Here is a 26685-nt window from a genome sequence, read left to right on the forward strand (position 1 = left end):
TTTCAAATCTGATTTAGTTTACTTTGATTCTCTTTTTTCCAATTTGGTTTTGAAAAATTTGAATGTTAGAGAAGTGGTACTGTGATTTGTCTGAATGTATTTAAGTGACTATTTTGTGTGTTCTCTACACCATAAGAAGGACTGCAGCTGGTCACAGAAAGTTGTGAGGTGCATTGGACACAAAAGGCTGAAGGAGATCTAATAGTCCAATGCTCCTGAACTTTCACAAAGACCATTTTTCAGTGAAGCTATCATCTAGAAATGCAATAATCATTTCAGTGAAGCTGAAATGACCAATTTGAAACTATCATAGTATTTGTATTGTGTGATCATTACTCCAAGTTCAACTAGAAAGGAATGTAATTGCAATTTGTACTCCATTATGAATAACACTAACCGTCAATACAGTTCAATCGTTGCCACCTAATTGAACTAAGCAATTGCAATCCAACTCAGGTGTGTTTCAAAATGCAGCGTAAAAGATGCATTTAGATCAATGGATTATTTCTAGCCTGGTGAACCTGTGATTAGCTCTGTTTTGAGCTTGTAGATTATCTTTGCATTAAGTCGATGAAACTCAATCAGGCCTTGAAAGATTTAAATTTTATTCTGTATTGTGACTTGAATAAAAGATATGATGTCATTGAGAAAACCCAAAAGCCACAACTCAGTTTTTCATTTTTTCTTTTTGCAGTGGCTATAAGTACATGCCTTATCAACTTTTGGCTTGCCATGTCACGATGGAGGTGAGTTTCTTGGCTGTTAACTGGTAGCTCTTTATTGGAAAGTATTCTTCTTCATCATGGTTATCAAACAATTCTTATAACAACAAAAGTGGCTGATGTGCCAGTCCATGTTGACAGTGAGTTGTAGTTTGACCACCAAGTGTATCAGGTTTTTGGGTATCACTCTGTGATTAGAGTTCATAGAGAACCCACGGACATGTTATGGAGTCACAAATCATATGGCTGTTTCCAGTGACTAGTAGAAATGATGTCACATGATTTTCAGTTCAATTGGCAGGTGTATTACAGTGTAGGGAAGTGTGAAGCTAGAAAGAAGCATGATCTTCCATCTCTGGATGACCCTGCAATCTTTGAGCATATCTTCTTTAGTGAATACATGTATGATCCTTCCAAATGTTGGGTGGTGTAGATAAAAGAGAAAGATGGCGATGATGTTAAGATGCAAGGACAAGGAAACAAGTGTGCATGGCTATGGAACTTGACTAGAAAGTAGGTGGTAAGGAAGTTGTCGAAATAGGAAGAAGACGACGATTTTTTGTATATTTGTTTATTATGTTAAACTTATATGTATTTATGCGTGAATAAGTGTGATGCGGATAAGATTGTTTGTGTTTGGATGAATGTACTTTTATGTTTGGATGGATTTTCTTGTTTGGGTTTAGATGGATGTGAATGTGAATATGATGAAATATATTATATAACAGGTGTATATCAGGATGAATATAATAGGTATATATCAGGAATTTTGTGCGGAATTTTGAGCTAGAATAATTTTTTAAAAAGAGACTTTTAGCAACGAAAATTTTTGTAGCTATAAGTTTTGTAATTTACTTTTAGCTGCGAAAATTTTCGCTGCTAAAAGTCTTGTACAATATTTTAGCGACGAAAATTTTCGTCGCTAAAAGTAGAATAATTTTTTTAGTACCGAAAATTTTCGCTGCTAAAAGTCTTGTACAGTTTTTTTAGCGACGAAAATTGTCGTTGATAAAAGTGGAACGATTTTTTAGGAGTCTTGCACAGTTTTTTCGCGACGAAAATTTCCGTCGCTAAAAATAGAACGATTTTTTTAGTAGCGAAAATTTTCGCTGCTAAAAGTCTTGTACAGTTTTTTTAGTGACGAAACGTTTCGTCGCTAAAAGTTTTCTAATTTATTTTTAGCGACGACAATTTTCGTCGCTAAAAGTTTTGTAATTTATTTTTGGCAACGAAAATTTTCGTTGCTAAAAGTCTTGTACAGTTTTTTTAGCGACGAAAATTTTCGTCGCTAAAAAGCTTGCATTTAGCGACGATTCAAAATTTTCGCTGAGAAAACGCTTCGACATCGGTCTTATAGCGACGAATTTAGCGACGAAAACTTTCGTCGCTAAAACATTTTAGCTACGAAAATTTGACTTATAGCAACGAAAATTTTCGTCGCTAAAAGTGAAATTTCTTGTAGTGTCTTAAGCTTTAAGTCCAAACTGCCTGGTGACTTGTTGATTAGAGGTGTACAAATATTATTTTGACTGGCTAATAGTCTATCAATACCTATCTGGCACGTCGATAGCAGACCTATTCATGAGTTGGTCAAACTCAGCCTAGTATTACTCCTTACTCTCGGGCGAGTAAGGCCACACCCCTTTCCAACCGACCACGATACAGTGGGAGACACGGCCTCCTGGTATTTGGTCCTCGTGCGCTCATATATCCACTCGGTCTCGACGTTCGAGTCATCCTCTGGTATCATCGTGTTTAGAAATTTTCACCCAGGTACATCTATGATGCCCCGATGCTTAGTAACAATATTTTCGGTATTCGATCCTGCCATCCACGATGTGTTCGTGGAGGTCATAACCCTGATGTCGCTAGGGCGTATAGTAATCATGTCATACAAATGTGAAGTGTATGAATCACACTACCAGTCATGCAACAGTTCTGCGCGTACCGCGCGCTTATGAAGGGCAATTTCGCCTATCAGGGAGCCCATAAACAATCTGCCCGAAGGCATATACTATGACCAGTCACTCCTTATATCAAGCATACATATGATGTGTATGAGCATGAATCATGGATCTATACTAAACAAGTTATGTGGTGATGAGCTCTGTTCATAACGATGATGGGCCTAGACACACTACACACTACAAGTATGGGCTTATCAATGGGCCTTAGGGAGAGTGATAATGCGGATGTTTAACCAACATTATCCTTACAATGTGGACATCAAACGATCATTGCTCCGAAGGCATGGCTGCCAAAACATCATTACATAAACCAACGTGGAATCATACATTGCAATAGGCCTTATATACATCCCATTGGGCCTCAACCCATGGACCTTAGATACATCAAATGGGCCGCATAGCATGGGCCCTATATATACATCAAGGTGGGCCTAATCACATTGACCTCGCATACATCACAATGGGCCTCATAACATGGGCCCCATATTTATTAAGGTGGGCCCCAACAATGGGCCTTTATACAAATCAAGGTGGGCCTCAACAATGGGCCATAAGTATGGTAAGTGGGCCACACCACATGGGCCATGTGTATATCAAATGGGCTACGTCAATGGGCCCCGTGTATAACAAATGGGTCACACCCCAAATGTAAGTGGTGATAATAATTACCACTATTAAAATTCCTAAGGCTTGCCATAACATTTATTTCCCATCCAATCTGATCATAAGGTCCCAAGGATTTCAATGGTTGGACAGTTTGAATGAAACACATGCATCATGGTAGGTCCCATAGGGATGGAAAGGATGGACAACATAGATGAAGTACATACCTCATGGTGGGGCCCACACTAATGGAAGGTGTGGATACAATACATACATCAGTGGGTCCCATGTGGGGCCCACCATAATGTTTATTTTCCACCACACCTGTGGATAAGATCACCTAGATATGGGGCCCATCGAAATATTTATTTTCCACCTATCCTGTGGATGACGTCACATGGTCCAGGGGCCACCGTAATGTTTATTTATCATCCAATCTGTTGACAAGGCCACATATACATGGGGCCCACCATAATGATTATATGTCATCCAAACAGTTGATAAGGTCACAGGGACTTGAATGGATAGGAAAAACATATTTCATATTGAACCAAACCTTCTGACCCAAAAGGGTTTCAATAACAGATGTTCAACCCACTGTTTCCTACCGTGTAGGCCATTTGAGTCCCATGTACAGCCAATTTTTGGGGTGGCCCACTGTCAGAGGGGACCTGACAAAATGCACGGTGTTGATGATAGACACGCATAATGGTGGGGCTCATGGCTGGGACTATGGGTCCCTGCCAGTCCCAGCCTCTAGCGCCTAGGACGCTGTTGCGTCCTCTGCGTCTCATGTATTTTTTCTAAAATGAGTTTTTCTACAGTTTTCCCTAAGTGCGGCCCGCATACTAAAAATCCAACCCGACCACTGGATTCTACGGCCCATGATCAACCAAATGAGACTAATATGCGATATGTTTTTGGCGAATAGAAGAATCAAGGTGGGTTTTAATGGTAATAGCACTATTTCTTATGGTATGGCCCGCCTGAGAATCAGATTGGGTTCATTTTTCAGCTCAACGTCTAAAATGAGCTGGGGAATGGAATGAACGGCGTGGATCACCCCCATACATCAAGATGGGGCCTACATGGGTAGCCCACCCCAACTAATATAATTTTTTTAAAAAAGCTCTTTAGTACATACCCTTGCCAGTACACGCACTCCATGTTAGTCGGCATTCCCGTCCAGCGTCCAGGGACACTGGACGACATGGATATAACATAAGCATCATGGTGGGTCCCACATGTACATGGCCCACCTGTTTGGATCACCTAATACTTGTGTTTTTCCTTCCGTCTGGGCCCACTAATGGGCTGGATGGTGTAGATCCAACACATCCAAATGACGGGTCCCACATAAAGGTAAATTGATTAAAATATATACTCCATGGTGGGACACACACACTAGATGGGCCACACACTCCATCATCATCATCATATAAAGAGAGAGAGAGAGAGAGAGAGAAATACACGTGAAGGGGAGGGACCCCGCCACTATTGGGCCCTCCCAAATATGATGCATACATCAAGTGGGTCCCACAACAAGTGGGCCCTTAAAATTAAAAACAACGGTCGATCACTCACTTCTAGGCCTTCTCCTTAGTCCCTTAGTCTTCTATGCACTTATGCTCAACGTTTAACGGTAGATGATGGAGTCTTGATGGTGGGGATGAGAGATGAGAGGGTGGGGAAAGTGGTCCACACTTGGTTCTGGGGAAGAGCTTGGACGTATGGAATTCTTAGTTGCTTGAGAGTGAGGAGATGGAATGAAAGAGAGAGATGGAAGTAATGGGTTAAAGGGATGGGGTGAAGTGGTGGTTGTAAGGAAAGATATGAGTTTGTTTGAAAATGTGTAAAAGACGAGTGGTGAGGGGAGAGAGAGGGTTAACTTGTGGGAAAAGAGAGAGAGGCCACTTGTACTTATTTTTGGGTGAGGTGGCATGGAGGTAAGGTGGTGTACTTGATTTGATGTGACATGTCGCAGAGATTCCCTCGAAGTTCGCAATGCGCGGTGTTTCTTCGAAATAAACGCAAGCCCACATCTTCTGACCTAGGTATCGGTTCGGTGTGCAAGTCACGATGTTAGAAACGCGGCGACGACGCAGTCGCTAAGATAAAAGTTTCGAATCGAGTTGATCTTGGTATGCAGGACTCAGCTTAGGATCGCGCACAAATGTCGGATATGGGTAGAGGGTTGCGAAATTCGACCGGGAGGATCGCGGAAGTCTACGAAACGGTACGGACTATGATACGGGTCTTACACAGTATGGTACTTTAATTTTGAAAATTGGAAACTTAAATAATATGGCCACTAGAGTTAAATGCAACGAGTATGCTCAAGTATCATTTTCAGCGTCGACACATCCAACCATCCACGAGTATTCCTGTGGAGGTGAGGACCTGATAAAGCAAGGGCGATATCATCATGAAATGCGATGCCAATGTATGAGTCACACATACAGATCATGCACCAGCTTCAAGCACTCAATGTGCACAAGGGGAGAAACTCCATCCCTCTATGACCACCACACAATGCAATCAATACACACAGATGATGCATGTGGGTCACAATGATGTAAGTGCGCTACTTGTAGAATATAAAATATATTCCTCCTTCCCAAGATGGACAAGGTCTAGGTACATAGACAAATACTCTAGGGAGAAGGGAAGTCTTCTAGTGGGGGCCCAGTACTTTGGGATGACTCACAAGCTAAGAGCGTCATAAAGTTTTAATGGAGGAAACGGTCCTAACTAGGTCCAAGGTGGGCCTTCAACCACCTATAAGGGCCCTATGGGCCTACCTTAGGGCCACCAAGGAGGACATTTAACCTCAACTGGGTCCCAAAAGGTAGCCCGCTACGCATAAAAAGTAAGGTCCAAGGCCCAAGTAATGAATGGCCTAATGGGCTATATACAAAGCCCAACTTATAGGCAATATGGTGGACCCTCAAGCAAAGGTTGGGCCCAACCATAAAGATCGTAAACCCACATATTGTGTAGGCCTCATGGGCGGCCCAGTAGTTCAACCATGTGGGCAATTTCACATTTAATACTAGTGAGTTGGGCCTCACTTTTTAGCCCAAGTACAGGATTAATTTTGGTGGGCAGTTAAGGGCTCAACTACTTGAATATTTGTAGCCCATAAACCCATCACAATAGGTAGTTCATTAGACCCTTCTAATCATTGATAATCAAATTGAGAATAATCCAAAGGTTGAATTAATAAGGATCAATAAAAAAAACTCAAATTGACCGAGTGTGTCCCACCTGAGTTATGGATTTCTCCCATTTTTGGCCAGGGGTCCTAATTGGACCCATGAAGTCGAATGGATGGAATGGATTTGCACTAATCATCACTATGGGCCCCACATCCATTACATGAGTGCACCAAGAGTGGTGCACCCACGTTGCACGAGACCACATATTCGGTCAAAACGAGTTTGACTCGATGAAAATAAGAGAAATCAGGGATTTCTCCATTTCTCCCGCCCGCCTCAAATTCAAACAGACCCGTTCGTCTGTTGCCGATGGTGGCCCACCATTAGACTCCATATCGAAAATCCAAGCCGTCCATCATGTTCAGGACAAAATTTAGACCAAACCCCCATCACTACAGCACGTGACCACTTGTGTACACGTACACGATCTCAGGCGAAAGGAGCGTGTGTGAGAGGGAATTTTCAAAAATAGAATGTAGATCACATCTGCTTTGCTGTCAAACCACATGCACGTTCTTCCTCTCACCCTAACCCTCCACCTCAACAAATCCCTGCCTTACAATCCACGTAGACTTTAGGGCTTTCTTTACAATAAGAAAACCGCCACCGCACTTGGAAACCTAATCTCATTAGAAAACCCAAACGACCATTCGAAAGGTGGGTCCCACCGTGTTCTAGGATGAAATCCACATCATCCATTCACCTCCGATCGTCGGATCAACCATCCAATGATGACCCGCCATTAACGGCTGGGCCATCTTCTCCGATTGGTTCGAAAAACCCATCTTCGTTAAGTGGACCCCATTCCTTGATCTAAGTCGTCCATCTAGTCGCTCATAGCCTCAAATGATCATTCCACTGGCCGGATCTCAGCCACGCAAACAACTTATAAAGAGATCGTCAACAATCTCTCTTTGTTAATCGGGATAAGCGAGCGCGACTATAACTAATCGGAGGATTTACAGCCGATCCTTCTGGACTTTCTCAAGACTATAAGTAGCCTCTTTCTTTTTAGGGCAACGAGGAAAAAGAGAGAAAACTTAAGGGAGAAAAGGAAAGGGCGCCGTTTCGGCTACCGCATTGGGTGGACCAAACTCGGTCCGAGTAGCTGCATGTTCGGGCGAGTCCGGATCCACACTCCCCTTCAAAAGAAGAGAATCAGAAAGAAAAGAAAAGAAAAGGAGGAAGAGAGAAAGTAGAAGAGAAGGAAGGAAGAGAGAGTTCGGCTCAGGCAGTGCCACACGAGTCAACTCACCGAGTTCGTCCGAGTCGGGTTACATCAGAAACACATTCCAGTAGAAGAGAAATAGAAGGAAGAAAAAGAAATGAAAAGAGAAAAAGAGAAATAGAAGAGGAAGGAGAGCAGGAAGTGAGGGAGTCTAGCGGCACCGAGTCTGCTCCAACTCAACCAAGCCACGAGTTGGGTCGCTGGATTGCTCTGGTCCAGCCCATGTCGGGTCAAAAGAGAGGATTCAGAGAAAAGAGAGGGAGAAGAAGAAGATGGACAGAAAGACAACAATGGAGGGAGAGAAGTAGAGCTAAGGCTGCCACACCAGGTCACTTGAACCAGATCTGGTCGGGTTTTCCTCCGAGTCACGGTCCGAGTCAGGTCGAGCTCTTGCTGATTCTGGCAGTTGGTCGTGGGTTTTGAAAGAAGTAGGAGGAGGAGGGCAGGTCGCTGCTCCTCGTTGGGTAACTGTCAAGTCAACTCACTAACTCGTTGGGTCGCGGTGAGTTTTGTAGAGTTGAGTCTGAAATGACTCAGTCCAGACCCTTGTTGGACATTTCCAACATGTACAAAAAAGAAGGGAGAAGGAAGGAGAAAGGAAGAAAGAAAGAAAAGAGAAGAAAGAAGAGAAGAGAAGAGAAAGGGAGAAGAAAAAGGAGATAACCAACCTGCTAAGTTGACTCACCGAGTCAACACGTTGTCCATAGCAAGCCAAAAAGAATTCACTAGAATCAGCTCAGTTGGGTTAGGTAAGTTGGCTTAGTTTCATTATGTAATTTTCATTTTCGTTTTGATTACCACTCGAATTCATATTTAATCTAAATCTAGGTTTAGAATTGTTTGTGAGGAATTGATTAAAATCAACTTGGGTTAGACAGTTCGAAGTGTCTTGAATTCAAGATTGGGTATTGGTAAGAAGCGAGGAGTACGACCACACCCTAAGGTGAGGATCATCCTTCAAGCTTTTCTACATTTAGATAGTTGGCTTGTTTATTTGTTTTCGTTCATGTATCTTAACGATTGCTTAATATGTTTGGTTGCTCATATTGAATTCTAGTTTTATGAATAATTGATGAATTGAGTTTAAAGTTAAATATTTGAATATATGATGAATTTCAATTCCCTCTATCATGTTTTAAGAGCTACACCTTAGCTATGCATGTATTACCAACGTTATACGTAGCAAATTTATCATTTGATGGGAGGTTCTAGAACTAGTGGCCACTCTGTCTAATAAATTAAATGAAATATTTGATGTGGACTTATCATCTTATGAAACGTTTGTTGTCTAAGTGAGTTTCGGAATAATCCTTTTTTATTACATCCTTGGGATGAGTTGTTGTCTTATGTGGCTTGATTTAATAATTGCCCTATGTAACTTTAAGAAGCCATCTTCATATAACATTGTGATGATAAGTTACACCTGTAGGACTATAATTAGCCACTAGTTGTGTAAGTTACCTTTAAACATCTTTTTTGTTAGTCACATGAGCTAGAGATGGTGAAATGAGACACTATGCTTGAGTAGTCAACTTATGCTAGGTGATAAACCCCCCATATAGTGACCTTTGAGCTTTCCTAAATGGATTGTTTGCCCTATGTAACTTTAAGAAGCTATCTTCATATAACATTGTGATGATAAGTTACACCTGTAGGACTATAATTAGCCACTAGTTGTGTAAGTTACCTTTAAACATCTTTTTTGTTAGTCACATGAGCTAGAGATGGTGGAATGAGACACTATGCTTGAGTAGTCGGCTTATGCTAGGTGATAAACCCCCCATATAGTGACCTTTGAGCTTTCCTAAATGGATTGTTTGAAATTGGAATAATAGCAGTTGGGCTAATCATGCATTTTCATGGCATACGGTCTTTTCCAGGTGACTAGTTTTTCTTGGGCGTACCTTGAGTACTTTTTCAGGTGACTAGATTTCCTTGAGCGATTTATATATTATGGTCTTTTCTGGGTGGTTAGTTTTTCTTGGGCGTACATTTGCATACTTTTTCGGGTGACTAGTCGTCCTTGGTCGATTTATATATGATAGTCTTTTCTGGGTGGCTACTTCTCCTTGGGCAACTTTTTACTAGCTGGATGTGCATACCCAAGTCTGTGAGCATATGCATGCATCCATGCATTTAAACAAGATTAATTGTGTGATTTATTTAATGAATTCGTATCTGATGAACCTTATCTAATTTCCATGATAATCATTGTGTAATATTGTTATATACTGTCTCTAATAACTATGCTTAATTATTTTGATGATGTGATAAATCTTAGGGGTTATACCTCACTAGATAGCCATTGACGCTATCAAACCTTAATCAGTGTGCAGGGGATGCAGAGGATACACATATTAGTGTGCATATGGAATAAGAAGAGCCAGACTACCTTGCGACTCTCTATCCTCGATTACATTTATATTTAATTTGTACTGTCATGTTCTGTAAAAGTTAAGACATTAATTTGTATAAGTTTTTGGGTAACCACTTGAAATATTGGTTATATATATTTGGACTCCCTCTTATACTTGATTTGCTTCTATCCCACTAGTTTATAAACTCTGATAATAATGGAAAAAAAGTACTTGAAATTTGGGATATGTAAAGGTTAACACTCGGGTTCTTAGAAACCAAGTAGTGTACTCGGGTTCCGAGAACCAGGGTGTTACAGGTTGGGTCGGGTTGGTGCTCAACCCTCGCCCAACCCAAGGTTCCTATACCAAAACCCTAACCCAACCCAACCCAATCTCGAGTTGGGAATTTTCAACCCTAGCCCAACCCAAGGTTCTTATACCAAAACCCTAAACCAACCCAACCTAATCTCGGGTTGGGAATTTTCAACCTAAGCCCAACCCAAGCAGGCTCGATCGAGTTAGCCGGGTTGGTTGGGTGGGTACATGCTATTATTTTCATTATTACATTAGTCTATTATATTTCAATACACTTATTTTTTCTATCTACGATTTTATTAATTACATATGTAGTTATTTATCGTAAAGAACTTCATGTTTTCTAAACAAACAAACTAAAATATAGGACAACTACTCCTTTAAAAGTCGTGTTGTGTGGCACGCAATCTATCTGGGATAGAGAAATCTAGCGTATATTATTAGCTTTAGTCATCGGAAATTATGTGGACCAATGAAACTCGACGACACTTGAATTTCCTGTGCCTTCAACAAAGACAATCCACACTCAATTATAATTACTAACTTACATATTGATCAAGTTTGGGTTGAGTCAGGTAACCCGAGATCTCAACCCCGAGCCCGACCCAAGTTTTATCGGGTTGGTGTACTTGTATAGCTTAAGCTTGAGACCGGACTCGATACATCCTGCCCAAGCCCAACCCAATGTCGGCTCAGTCACGGGTCGGTCGAGTTGAACCAACCCAACTTTCGGCCCTATTTAAAGTGGGATAGGATCCCCAAAAAAGAGATCAGTCGAGTATTAGGGTTTCTGTGAATGTACCTCAAACGGTGGGAAATGTTTACATATTTATAGGGGAGAGAGGATCCCGTAGTATGGGGATTCTCTCATGATATCTTGGAGATCTAATATGATCCAGGATCTTCCCGAGATTGTAGGTTCCCGAGATTGTCGGGATTTGATCTTATCTCCCGAAGATCTTGGGAGAGATCCTCAAGACTTAGGATTCTTTGAATATGTAGTTTGGTCTTGGGTCAGATCCCAAGGCGGGCGTTGAGTTGGAAATGAATGACACTGACCTGATTGACAGATCGACATTCACCATTTCTACTGTCAGACGAGCCAGAAGGTTTGTTTCCTTCATCTGGGTGTTGAGACCTTTTAACATTCTCAGGGGTATCGTCAATCTGTGGCTGATCTATGATCGATCTATCGCTGATCTATAACCGAGCTATGGCCGGTCTGCGACCGATCTGTGACTGATCTGTGACTAAGCTATAGTTGATTCGTAATCGACACGTGGCTGATTTTTAGGCGATCTATAACCGTTCTTCAACCGACCTATAAATTAGGTCGGTATTTCAACCACTTGTTTGAGCTTGTAGGCTCTTTGTGTGTCCTTACAATTGCATTGACCTCCTATGAGATTGTTCTGTTTTTGGACATAGAGGCTTTATTTGGCTCAGGTTTCCATAGGCCCGTGGTAGAACAGTAGAATTAGTCCATTTCTTGAGCCAACCTACGGATTTGTAGATTTTTCCCCAACAACATACATTAAATTAAATCACGTCGTGGACCCCACTGTTGATTAGTCACAGTTTGGAAATAAGACTAGTTGGTTGATCCTAACCTTTGATTAGAGGGCACCTGATTGTTGCAATAGGATCATTGGATATTTTTAACTTGTTCGATAAATGTCCGCCAATCTAATAATAATATAATCAATTGTGTGTAACCTTTTGTTACAGATACATTTCAGCGGAGATCCAAATAATTATTTGGACAGTTTAATTTGGATTATTTGTATCCATGCCTGCAATTTTTAACTGATTAAGTGCCTATCATCCATCACACGGAAGTATTAAAGGTTTTTGTAATTGATCTTTGCATATGTCACCGACGACTAGAACAGTAGCAAGCGGATTGCGCCCAACCCCGGCCGGCCATAGCAAAGTGCGGGCAGATTTTTGTGGGGGCTACCGTGATGTAAATGGTTATCCACGCCGTCCATCCCTTTTCCCAGATCATGATATGACATGAGGCCAAAAATAAGGTAGATCCAAAGCTCAATTGGACCAAACAGAGTAAGTATGAATGGCTTGCATTAAATGCACAAAGCATTAAATGCAAGAGTAATCTCTGGCGTGTTCCGCACTAATTTTATAACATGATATGAGAAAAGAGATGAATGGCGCGGATAATAGATACATCACAGTGGACCCTACACAGATATGCCCGGACGGTGTCCGAACCAATCGTGCACAAGGACGAAGTTTGTCTGATGACCCCAACACAGCCAGCGCTAGCTGGTGTCTAAGCTATGTACACCCCCACCATGATGTATGTGTTTTTATCCTTGTCGTCTATTCATTATTCTACCTCATTTAAGCCACGAACGCAGAGATGATGTAGATCCAAAACTCGAATGGACCACTCCAAAGGAAACATTGGGAATTAATCACTCACCGTTAAAACCTTCTTAGGGCCACAGAAATTTTGGATCAAGCTGATATTTGTGTTTTCCCTTCATCTTCATGGGAATTACATTGTGAACAGGTTGGATGGCATATATAAACACCACAGCGGATTCCCGTAAGGTTTTAACGGTGGGCATTTCTATCCTTACTATTTCGGGTGTGGCCCATTTAAGTTTTTGATCAACCTTAATTTTGAGCTCATGTCCTGTAATGAGCCGCCAAATTGAATTATCGGAGTGGATATAATACAGACGGTAGGCCACAGAGAGTTTAGGATTACCGGGATTCATCAAACTCTGGTCCGAATGGTAGGGATCTTGGTGGATTAGAGTGCGTGTAGTATACCTATTTACTTAGTCCGTACAGGTGGAGACCTTTGTTTGGTGATCAGGTCCATTATTCTGATGAGTCTCATAGATATGACGGGGGATGGTAGCCTTTGGAAAATTTTTGAACGATAGTTTTATTATTATTTTTCTTTTTTTCTTTTTTTTCCAAGTCTTCTATTTGGTTATTTTAACATTCTATGTCGTTTTAGCAAAATTTTCAACGACGGTTTTATTATTATTTTTTGTTTTTCTTTTTCTCGTAAGTATTGTATTTGTGGGCGGCTAATGTAAGGTTTAGGATCTTCCAATTTGTGAGATTTTTGTGCATCCTCCATAGCCAATGAAGCCTGTTGTATCAAAAGTCTGTATCAGTGATCCATGGGCCCCACATCAATGAGTGGGTGCGTTTGACAGTTGTCGTGAACCCACAACTCCTCCCTTATCCGTCACGGCTTACGTAAGCTACCAACAAAGATCAGATTCATGCGTCCAGTGGGCCCTACGGTACATTAGGCACTGAGGAAAAATTGCAAGGATTTTCCTTATCTAAGGCATGAGTGTGGCTGGACTTTGGTTGAAAAATATTTTTGCAAGCATATTGTTGATGTCTTAAATTTGTGAGCAATAAGGTCAATTGATGCTATTGATATGCTACATGTTATCGAGCAGAGGTTGAAGGCATTTACAGATGCTCAATCCTAATAAGAAAATTCAAAAAAATTCAGGTTGGTTGGTAGAACGTTTTAGTGTTGCTACTTGATGTCATCGAAGTAAGTTCAATGACATCGATGGTCGTCAATGGCATCGAAGGTCCCATCGAAGATACGCATAAAATTGTGTAAGTGCGGAATTTATTTCTTATTCCAAGTGTAACACTATATATATTAAGTGTAATCAGAATTTGAGATAGAGAGATGTGTATTAGGGCTTTCTAAAGTGTTCCTAAGGGTTCAAGGGTATAGTTAGGGCTAGAGTTGTACACAAGTCGAGCTTGGCACATCTCGACTCAGCTCGGCTTGATCCTCAAGCTTGATTGGCCAGCTCGGCTAGCTTGGTTCGGTCAGCAACTCGGGCCAGTTCGAGCCAAGATTGGGCCTATGCGACATTTTCTCAAACATGTAGAGTGCACGTTCAATTTCTCATTGTATGTAAAACAACAACAGTAGTTTACAAGTATTTCATCAAACACTTAGTAAGCAACATCAAAATCGAGATAAAAGGTATTTGTTTCATACCCATACCTTCATCGCCACCAGTCAACACTTCATTGAGTCATTTCATCAAACACTTGGTGAGCAACATCAATATCAAAATAACTGAGTCACCGAACTGGTTCGATTTGAGTTCGGTCGAGCTCAGACAAGCTCAAACTCAGCTTAAAATTTTTTCGAGCTCAAAAAATCAGGTCAACTCAGCTCGAACTCAATTTCGAACCATGTTGAATTGAGCTTTTTTTTAGTCAAGTTGAGCAAGCTAACCGACTTAACTCGATTCGTGTACATCTCTAGTTAGGGCTTATGAAGTAGATTTGAAGCTTGTTCAAATCGGTAAGGCTCCATCTCTTGTAATTTTTGTTTTTATAGTGCATTACTCGTCGCTTTGCGCAGTGGTTTTTTTTTTCCACAAGGATTTTTTCATATAAAATTCCAATTGTTCTTGTTTAGTCTTGGTTGTTCAATTGCATGTACTTTGCTTGATTCATCTTTGATTGTTTCTGTAGTTTCTAACAAGTGGTTTCGGAAATAACGTTGGGAAGCACATCAAATCTGAAAGCAATATATCAATGGCATTTTACCTGAAGTTCGATGTACAAAAATACTCTGGTAAAAATAATTTTGAATTATGGAAAGTTAAGATGTATGATATCTTAGTTTAATAAGGATTAGATGAAGTTCTCCTTGAAAAGTGATCTGAATCTATGACAGAAGATGAATGGAACAAGATAGATAAGAAAGCTAGCACTACTATCCAATTGTGGTTAATGAATGAGGTCCGCTATAAAGCTTCAGTTGTTCAATATGAAGAAATCTCTTAAAAACCACTTGTACTTAAAGCTTCAGTTATTAAATATGAAGATGACAGATGGGGCCGTTGTTGGATATGGATGAAACCATGAAAGATGAGTATCAGACATGCATTCTGTTGAGTTCTCTCATACCTTTGTATAAGTCATTCAAGGACTCTTTGTGCATAGGTAGAACGACTATTAGTGTTGAGACTGTTATTTCAACTCTTCAGTCGAAGGCGATGAGAAAGAAGAACGGTGACGTCGGTGCTTCTACAGATGCACTAGTTACGAGAGGGAGAAATTCTAAGCGGGACAGTAGATCTTCACGATTGACGTCCAAATCCAAAGGCAACGACAAAGGCAAGTTGAAGTGGTGGAATTGTGGCATGTTAGGACACATGAATAAGGATTATCAAAATCCCAAGTCAAGAAAGGAGAATTCAAATATTTCTTTTAGGGAATCCAATATTATGAAATCCAGTGAGGAAATAAATTGTAGTGACGTACTAACTGCATCAAAATATGGGTATTTCGACGAAGAATGAATTTTGAATGTGGGGGTTTCATACTATATGACTCCTCATCAGAGTTGGTTCACAAGTTATAGTTAGTGTGATGGTGGTCAGATGTTTATGTGCAATGATAATGCCTGTAATGTGGTAGGCATTGGATCGGTGCACATCAAGATGTTTGATGGTATTGAGCGTATCTTGACCGAAGTGAGACGCATTCTTAATTTGAGGAAGAGTTTGATATCTTTAGGAGCACTCGAAGCGCTTGGGTGCAAATTCACTGGTTTTGATCATGTTCTTAAAGTTTTAAAGGGGACACTCGTAATCATGAAGACACAAAGGAACAGAAACATTGACAAGTTGATCGGGAGTACTATATCGAGTGGAGATGCAGCGTCTATCACGGATTTCATGTCTACACGTATGTGGTATGCATGCTTAGGCCACATAAGCAAGCGAGGCATAAAGGTACTTTCTAACTGATGTTTAATTTCAGTTTTTAAAAGCATTGATTTTAGTATATATATGAATTTTATATATGGTAAACAGTCAATGTTGTCTTTTAAGTCTGGGAAACATGTTTGTAAGGGGATTCTAAATTATGTGCATTCTGATGTATGTTGGCTGGTGCCCGTGGTTTCTGGTAGAGGGTCGTCATGGTTTGTTACGTTCATTAATGATGATTTCAGAAAAGTGTGGATTTATTTTATGAAAAATAAATTAGATGTTTTCACCAACTTCAAACAGTTGAAGGCGATGCTCGAAAAATAGTTAAGGCAAAAGGTTATATTAAGGACGTATAACGATGGGGAATTCACTTCTTGAGAATTCAATCAGCATTGTAAAAATAAAGGGATTGTAAGGCACAACATACTATGCCACACACCAAAGAAAAATGGTTTGACTGACTGAATGAATCAGATTCTCTTGAAGAGGGCTCGATGCATAATCAGTAACGTTGGGGTAGCAAGGAATTATGGATTAAAGTCGTTAACATGACTTGTTACTTGGTGAATTGGTCCCCTTCTACGAGTATTGAATGTAAAATTTCAGAAGAAGTGTAGAGTGGCAACAGGTAGACTATTTGGGACTACATGTATATAGTTGTGATACTTACTCTCATGTACCATCAGTTGAGAGAGATAAGTCGGATCAAAGGGCTAAAAAGTGTATCTTTGTCGGCTATAGTGGTGGTGTGAAGGAGTACATGTTATATGATCGGGTCACAAAAAATTATCCTTAGTTGCGACGTCAAATTCAATCAAGGATACTTATTTCATAAGGATTAACACAAAGAAGTCGAGAAGTTAGTTGTGGATGTCCAGTTAAACAAAGATGAAACATAAGTTGACACTGAGATGTAACTAGAGGTATAAGAGTAGGTGGAGTAGTCACCTGTGAGAAAGAATCCGTCCAGGATCATAAGTCACCGGTGAGATATAGGGATGACTCAAATATCGCATTTGCCCTCATTACGGATGATGAGATCCATATACTTACCAAGATGCTTTTGATGAGGCAGATGAAGAAAGTGCAAAGCAGCGATAAATGATGAGATGAACTTCTTATACAAGAACAATGTTTGTAGGTTGAAGAGGTCATTGTATGGCTTAAAATAGTCGCATAGGCAATGATATAAGAAATTTAATTCTTTCATAATGAGTCAGAGGTTTAACAGGAGTGAGTATGATCATTGTGTCTATTACAAGACACTAAGTGATGGGACATTAATTATCTTGGTTTTATACGTTGATGACATGCTTATCGCTAGTCATAGCATGTCTGATGTCGACATACTGAAGACTCAACTATTAGAGATATTCGAGATGAAAGATCTAGGAGTTGCAAAGAGGGTTCTCGGTATTGACATACATAAAGATAAAAAAAGGAGCAAGCTATGGTTATCTCAGCTTGAATGCCTTAAAAAAGTATTGATGAAGTATGGGATGGACAAGGCAAAACCATTCAGCGTTTCTCACGTTGCTCATTTTAAGCTATCTTCAGAACAATGTTATAAAACAGCTGATGAAGAAAAGTAGGATATGTCTCATATGTCTTATTCGAGTGTAGTTGACAGCATGATTTATATCATGGTCTGTACAAGACCAGATGTTTTACTTGCAGTGGATGTTGTTAACAGATACATGTCTAACCCCAACAAGTAACACAGGGAGGAAGTGAAAGGGTTACTTCGATATATTTGAAATACACAAGTCTACATCTTAACATTTGAAAAATTAGGGGACAAGTTAGTAGACTATGTAGATTTTGATTACATGGGCAATGTGGACAATAGAAGGTTGACTTTTGGTTATTCGTCTGTGCTAACGAGTGGAGCTATCAGTTAGATATTAAAGCTTCAGTGTGTGGTAGCTCCACATCCGAGGCTAAGTATATGGCTGTGACAGAAGTGTTCAAGGAAGGTGTTTTGTTGAGAGGAATGATATATCAATTGAGGCATCAGCAGGAGGCCATGCCGGTTAATTGTGATAGCAAAAATACAATCAATTTGGTGAATTTTTTTATTTATCACTTATGTACTAAACATATATACTGATGTGTGCCACCATTTTATTTAATAGGTGCTTGAGGAAGGAGGCATGACTTTAGTCAAGATTAACGCAAGCGTGAATCTAGTTGATATGCTTACTAAGGTGGTTCTCATAGAGAAGTTAAAGTTATGTGTAACTTCTTTAAGCTTAGCGAATGTGTAAATAGATGACGTATGATACATGAGAAGTGATGGTGATGCTATGATGGAAGGTAGAATTAGAGATAGTAATCGATAAGGAGATATGATGAATGAAGATAGAAGATATGGTGGATATTATTGTTGATGTTTTAAATTTGTGAGCAATAGGGTCTGTCGATGCCATCGACAACCCAATCGATGCCATTGAGTAGAGGTCGATGCCATCGATAAATGCTTAATCCCATCAAGAAAATCTGGAAAATTCCACGTTGGTTGCTGAAACATTTTACTGTTCCTACTCAATGTCATCGAAGTAAGTTCGACAACATCGAGGGTCGTCAATGACATTGAAGGTTCCATTGTAGATGTGTGTAGAATTACGTAAGTACGAAATTTGTTTCATATTCCGATTGTAACACTATACACATCAACTGTAATCGGGATTTGAGATAGAGGTATATTAGAGCTTTCTAAATCGTTCTTAAGGGTTTAAGGGCATAGATAGGGCTTGTGAAGTAGATTCGAGGCTTGTTCGAATCGGTAAGGCTCCGACTCTTATAATTTCTGCTTTCATAGTGCATTACTCATCACTTTGTGTCATGAGGGTTTTTTTTAAAGTTTTTCCACATAAAATTTGACTTGGTCTTATTTCAACTTGGTTGTGTGATTGTGTACTTTGCTTGATTAGTTTCTGAGTGTCATTGTGATTCCCAATAAAGACATGATAGGCTCCCTATTTTTTGGGTGGGAGCCTGAAAGCCTGTCTAGTCCATGTAAAGTTCATTTCCGGTTGAATATAATCTATTTCATTAAAAAAAAAAAAAAAATTCTGCCATGCAATTCCAGCACCCATTTTTGACTTATTGGCCATCATCAAAAGAAACAATTTAGAAAGACAATTACAGTGGGACCCATGATTGGAACCTTCCCATTGATGTGCATGAATGAATCCATTCATTCCGTTTGGACTTATCTAATAATTTCATAGCACATGAGAATGGATTTTTATTTATTTATTTATTTTTTATTTTTTTAAAATACTTTACAAGGGGCGGCTAGTTAGTGCGTACAAGGGTCTCCAACTCGTCCTTTCATCAACTTCATCCTGTGGGCTGAAACTAACGTTTTGGAACCATCGTGTCAGATGGAGACAAGGGTATTGACTCTGAATCCTTCTTTAGATGGTATGTCCAAACATGCCCTTAGCCCACCACAAACCAAGCTTCGAACTCAATGTACTGATAGGGCCAAATAATTGATTGTCATCGTCTCATACAATAGCTTAAAAATTGGAAAAAAGAAAAGGACCTTTGCTTGACTAGATTTCATTAAGGCTTGAGAAAAGCTCGATCAGGACACTACTCAGTCAAAAATTGTGAAAAACCTAGTTGAACTTGAAGAAACTCGTGTAAACTCGACAAAATTAAACTTGAAAAAAAAAAAACCAAGTGATCATCATGGTGTGTAGAGCTGGGCATCCGGTCGATTTGGACCGAGTTAGGGCTGACCGACTGGATCCGGTTTTGAAAGAGACCTGACCAGAACTCATTCTAACTCAGTATCGAGTCCAGCATACCTGACCCGATCCGAGTCCAGGTCTTGCCTAGACTAATCCGGACCGAGTCCGATCCTGTCACAGGTACTAAGTCGAGTCGGGTGAAGCGGGTATCCACGGTCTGAAATCACAACTCGAAACCTAGGTGCACATGCTGGAATTGTAGCCTTTCTATTAACTACACGGTATCTCATCTATGAAATGTCAAATATGGAGTTACACACACACACACACGAGTCGGGTTTTGGATCAAGTCGAGTCAGTACTGAGTTGGATTTCGGGTTGAGTCAAGTCGAGTTACTAAGTGATCTAAACTCGGCTCAATTTGAGTTTGGATTGGGCGAAGTCTGCTTGATTTGGATTGACTCACCCACTCGGTTTGGGTCTGAATGACTCGGACGAGTCGAGTCTACCGAGTCGAGTCATCTTGTGCCCAGCTCTAATGGTGTGGCCCATTGTTTGCACTGGATTGTATATTCTATCTGTGTTGATTCATTGACAGGAAAGAAATGGTTGTATTGAAAGTTCACATACAGCCTAAATTTCAACCAGTGCCCTATTTAACATCAAAGGAATATAGTTACACTGAAACAAAGGCCTATTTGATCACATACATCTTGTTGTAGCTTGCCATAGAATGAAAATACAAATGAAACATAATAAGAAAAGAGGCATTACAATGACATGATAAGATCAACCAAACTCTCTAATGACTCATATGAAGAACCTCCCTTTTCCATACAATGCATTGCATTTTCCTTTAGATCACGTGCTCTCTCTCTTATCTCCTTCCCTTCATTCTCCACCATCAATCTTCTTATGGCCCACTCTATCTCACTTCTATTGAAACCATTCTCAAGTTGTATTCCCACCTTCCAAACATGGCTCGCAAACCTAGCATTCACTTTTTGGTCCCATAAATAAGGAGAACATAACATAGGAACCCCTTCACATATGCTCTCCAACGTAGAATTCCAACCATTGTGTGTCCAAAAACCTCCCACTGATGGGTGGGCCAGCACTTCTTGTTGTGGGGCCCAGTTAACTATCCGGCCCCTCTCCCGCGTCTTCTCTTCGAACCCTTCCGGTAGTTCGACTGAATCATGGCCGTGGATAGAGCCGGGCCGGAGAACCCACAAGAAGGGCTGGTCACTATTGGCTAGCCCCCAGGCTATCTCCACCACGTCTTTTTTACCAAAGGAACCCGAGCTCCCGAAGCTGATGTAAATCACGGTCTCTGGCACCTGCTTGTCTAGCCATGCCATGCAACTGTAGTCTTGTGTTAGTATGCTGTTTGATGATCCCGGTGAGAATTTATAGAGTGGGCCCACTTCAAACAATTTTAAGGACGGTCCATGACCGTCCTGTAAACAGTCTTTTTTAAGGACTGTCCATGACCGTCTTGTAAAGGCTCATAAGAGACTGTCCAAGACCGTCCTTTTTAAGGACGGTTTACGACCGTCCTTTTTTCATCAATAAAAATGACGGTTTTCAACCGTCCTTTAAGTAATACAACACGTCAAAATTTGACGGCCCTTGCGACGGTCCATGACCGTCCTTTTTGGTCATTTGAGAAGGTTTTAGACCGTCCTTTTTTCGCAGTTTTGACGTAGTGCTTGTGTCCATGTGTCACATATACAAAATATATTATTCTCATTATAATATGAAACATTAAACAATGTATGAAACTTGATACATAGACACTTAGAAATTGTATATATGTGAAAAATATCTCATTTATAAAGATTTGAAATTGTGGGGGTTATGTACTTAGAAGCACTACAATGTTCGAAAGTTATAGATCCATACAAAAATTATATTGGCCCATATGGGATGATTAGGCTGGTGTATTTTTAAAATATTACCTTTTGCAGGCCCAATAAATGAGAAGTCTAAATCTTATATATGTATTATTTTTATGAATTTTAAGTACTTGATAACTCACATTATATGAATGCTTGTCTCTCTAGAGTTTCACTTACCATGAAGAAAATTGTGACTTGAGTTTCTTAAGTGGACTAATAGTGAACGTGCTTTAATTCAATGTTAATTCTGACTTACATCTTATTATATAGAAAGTGATATTATAGAATATTGGGTCTGATAACAGACGGACTGTCGGTACATATCACTTAAATGTTTGACACACTTATCATTGCTTTTATATAAACGATTCATATTATTGCTCTTATATATGAAGTTGTTGATAGGATGACGAGTGTACAAGCCTAATTAATGAGACAAGTTACATTTACTTTTGGGATCATTCACCATACTTTTTAGACAATATTACTTAGAAAGGTAGAGAAAATGTTAATTCCATCCGATTATGTGCCAACCTAAGACACGTGTTAGTCAATTCATATGATGGTTCTTACGAAAGATTTTTCTTAATAGATTTATCAGGTGGGCTATAGGTAAATCTATCAAGGCTAAATCTGAAATTGTGGAGGTACACTTGGATGCATAAACTACTTAATGCATGAAATCCAAGTTTAGTCAATATGTATTTCATAAATAGGTTGACATATATAAAATTGAAGATTTGCATTAAGGAAACTATATGTTGAATGTTATGGATCAATATACACATGTTTTATGTTGACATGCAGATCTTTGTGACAAGGTGTCTGGAATTAAACATATTGCATATTTTAATGATCAAATTGGTAGCCATCAAATAAATGGTAGAAAGAATATTGGTAGCGGTCTGAATTCATAAGATGATTGTTGGATCAATAAGATTTTAGAGGCTATATTCTATTCTCATTGGAGGCTAGATTTGGACATTTAAGATTGGTATTCATATGAGACTATAAGTTTATGTAATGAACTATGTTGTTTTACCATCAACAAATGTATCTAATGGCCAAGCTTATGCACATATGGAGCTCAATGTTCAGTCCATCAATCAAGATACTTGATAATGAACTTGGACATTTCTCCTCCATATTCAGTTGCCTTAGAACGTCCGTATTTATTGCATCTTTTGTTCACCAATCTCCTTTTCCTTCAACGTTTAGACCATTTCCTGAATCCTCCGAAACTCCTGATGTCTTTCTTCTAGATTCTTCGCTGAGAATTAGACCAGTCACATCATCAAATTTTAGCTTTGTTGACCCTAAAGAATTACTCACAGCAATCACCAAACCATTGCAATTGTCTAGCAAACTAGACAAGATCAATAACGCCTTAACCTCATCCTTAAAAACCATGCCAACGGATTCTAACTGGCTCGTGACTGTATTGAACTTGCATTTAGATGTTTAACCATGCTCCCACCATCTGACATCTTCATGTTAAATAGCTGTTTTATAAGATGAACCTTGTTGGACGCTGAGGGTTTTTCATATATGGTGGCTAGGGCTTCCATTAATTCTTTTGTAGTTTTCATTTTGGATATATTGAAGGCGACGCTCTTAGATAAAGAAAGTCGGATCGTTCCTAAAGCCTTCCGATCCAATAAGAACCATTCATTATCTGTCATCTTTTTTAATTTCTTCTCTTTTCCTCATAGAGGAATATACAGGTCCTTCTGATACAGATAACCTCCATCTGAACCATCAAACTTCTCAATTATAGTCTTCCCTTCTTCCGTCATTGCTCCCAATAGAACTAAACCAAGAGCTCTGATACCAGTTATTGCGCAGCATGCGAATAACGCAGTGAACCGAGATCTAATCTCCAGTCTCACCCACAAACGATAAACAGGAAGAAATATAAACTAGAAAAGGAATCAAAGCATTCCAAATAAACCACAAGACAAGATATATGTGGAAAAACCTTTTGTTATAGAAACATTTAAGCAAAGATCCATTATTGGACAGTTAATATTGGATTATTTGTATCTATTCTTGTAATTTTTAACTGATGAAGTGGCTATCATCGATCACACAGAAGTATTAAAGCTTTTTGTAATTGGTCTTTGCATATGTCACCGACGACCAGGAATAGTTGGAAGCGGACTGCGTTCAACCCCTACTGGACATAACAGAGTGCGGGCAGATTGTTGTGGGGCCTAGCGTGATGTATCTGGTTATCCACGCCGTCCATCCTTTTTCCTAGATTATGATATGACATGAGCTAAAAAATAAGTTAGATACAAAGCTCAGGTGGACCACATAGAGTAGAATGCATGACTTGCATTAAATTGAAGAGTCATCTCTTTTGTGGTCCATTAAAAGTTTGATCTGCTCTCATTCTATAACATAATCTGAGAAAAGGGATGGATGGCATGGATAACAGATACATCACGGTGGACCGCACACAGAATTGCCCGGACGGTGTCAGACGCAAAGGGCTTCCAAGCAGTAGGTATGTGACAAGGAACAGTTAAAAAACCTGGTGAGTCGGACCAACTCGGTCCAACCAGGCTGAGTCACCCTTTTCTCCTACTTTAGGTGACTATGGGTCTATGCACTCCATCCATCGGGGAAGCGGATTGCGTAATGAGTAACACGTACTGAGTAAACTCTGTGAGGTCTACCATGATTTTTGTATTTTATCTGCTTCGTCCATCCATTTTATCAGATAATTTTAGGGCTTGAGCCCAAAAATGAGGCATATCAAATGTTCAAATGGACCACACCACATAAAATAATTGAATTGAACGTCTATAGTTGAAAAATTCTTGATGCCATGGAAGTTTTAGATCAAGCTGATATATGTGTTTTGTCCTCATCTTCAAGGGAATTACATCATGAACAGTTTGGATGGGATATATAAACATTACGGTGGATTCCAATATGGTTTTAATGGTGGGCATTTCTATCCTAACTATTTCCTGTGTGGCCCAGTCAAGTTTTGGATCTACCTCGATTTTGAGCTCATGTCCTGCAATGATCCGTTAAATTGGATGGCCGGAGTGGATATAATAAAGACGATTCCTGTAACTCTGGTCCAAATGGTAGGGATCTTGGTGGATCAACATGCGTGTAGTGTACTTATTTGCTTAGAAGCGGATTGGCTGGTGTATCACACACCACCAACCTAGCTAGTGTGGTTTTTCATAATGATGTATTTATTATATTCACACCGTTATTATATTCACACCGTTCATCCATTTGGTGAGATCATATTGGAGTATGAGCCAAAAAATGAGTCATATCCCAAACTCAAGTCAACCACACCACAAATAGGAGTGCAAGAATGATTCTCATTGTTGAAACATTGGTAGGGCTACAATAACATTTATTTTCCATTCAATCTGTTCATAAGGTCACAAAGACCCAGATGAAAAGGAAAAACAAGTATCATATTCATACAAAACTTTTGTGACCCCCAAAAGGGTTTCAATGGTAGACGTTCAATCCTCCGTTGCTTTTTTTTTTTTTTTTTAGTGTGGTCCACTTGATATTTTTTATCTTTATTATTTTTCGGCTCAAGCCTTATGATGAGCTCACCAAATGGACGGATGGTTTGGATATAACACATACCTCATGATGGGACCCATTGAACTTAGTGGCGTCAACACACCAGCCAGGTCGTTGGTTTGTCCAGCCAATCTGCTTCCTATTTGATTAGTCCATACAAGTAAAGACCTTTGTTTGCTGATCAGGTCCATTAATCTGATGGGTCTCATAGATATGACGGGGGATAGTCGTTGTTATGGAAAAATCTGGGTCAATCCTGATATGTGTAAACTCGACTTGGCTGATTGCGCGGCCTCACCAAAAAAGGTATATCCCGACCCCAATTGAGGAAAGCCCGACCCGGTCAGTTGAGCGAGTTCACCATAGTAAGTCGGCTGATAAAACTAAATGAGCCGAGTCACGGTTCGGTAGTGGCTCACCTACCCCGACCTGGTCATAATAATCAATGTTTAGCTTCCAAACTCTTTTGTAGAGCTTTCACATCAGCTTGGAACCCGAAAGAAGCCATTACACACTCCACCCGTTGCCTTCGACCAGACCCTTTTTTATGAGCGACCAGGATCAACCCACCCATGGGCTTGGACTGTCACAGGTGAGACCTAGACTTTATGGTCGGCTCGGATGAGGACGTAGTTCACAATCACGTTGAGGAATCAACTCCAGTAACGTACGTGAGGAGTGTTTCTGGTGCACGATTGAGAGGTAACTGCCAATATCAGCATGTGTCACGCCCTAAACTCGGAGATCGGACTCACAAGAACCCTGATCGCCGAATCCGGTGCCGACTGCCTCTATAGTACCCCATTCTCGACTCCCAGCGCCTATACGCTAGATTCCGATCCTGGGATCCTACAAGGAGGATTTTTATGTGTACATTTATCCCGTAATAAGCATAACTACAAGTATACCCAATTCATAAATGTAACATCATCATCACATATCCACTAATATAAACAGTTGAATACAGTGCTGAAAGGGAAATACATATGTTAAAAATCAAAGCTTCAAAAGTCTGTTATACGCTCCAAGCTCATCGCTGCTACAACCTGACGCCACTTGCACACATCTATTGTGCATAAGCTTATAGAAAGCTTAGAGGGTGGTGAAAGTGTGTGCACAATGTAAGTGCCAAGTAAGCAATATCAGAGTAAGCGAAAATATTGACAAGCCCATAAATCATACAATATCAGAAAAATGTGAAAACATGTTGATAGACCCATAAATACCATCATCCTTATCCAAGTTATGCGATGCAAAAGTATAATAAAAAAATAATATCATGTACTGATGAAGCAATGTAGATCAGCTATGCAATGCGGAAACAGTAAGCCAAATATCAGATGCCAATGA

The 26685-nt window shown here is 40.0% G+C and overlaps 1 protein-coding gene across 1 annotated transcript; it reads right to left on the reverse strand.

The window, feature by feature from the left end:
• Positions 1 to 20637: 20637 nt before the first annotated feature.
• Positions 20638 to 21228, reverse strand: LOC131253795 (UDP-glucose iridoid glucosyltransferase-like). Its single transcript, XM_058254933.1, has one exon. The coding sequence runs from the start codon at positions 21226 to 21228 to the stop codon at positions 20638 to 20640; it is 591 nt and encodes a 196-aa protein (XP_058110916.1).
• Positions 21229 to 26685: the final 5457 nt, after the last annotated feature.

The sequence above is a fragment of the Magnolia sinica genome, chromosome 8 (genome assembly GCF_029962835.1).
Source record: "Magnolia sinica isolate HGM2019 chromosome 8, MsV1, whole genome shotgun sequence".
NCBI lineage: Eukaryota > Viridiplantae > Streptophyta > Magnoliopsida > Magnoliales > Magnoliaceae > Magnolia > Magnolia sinica.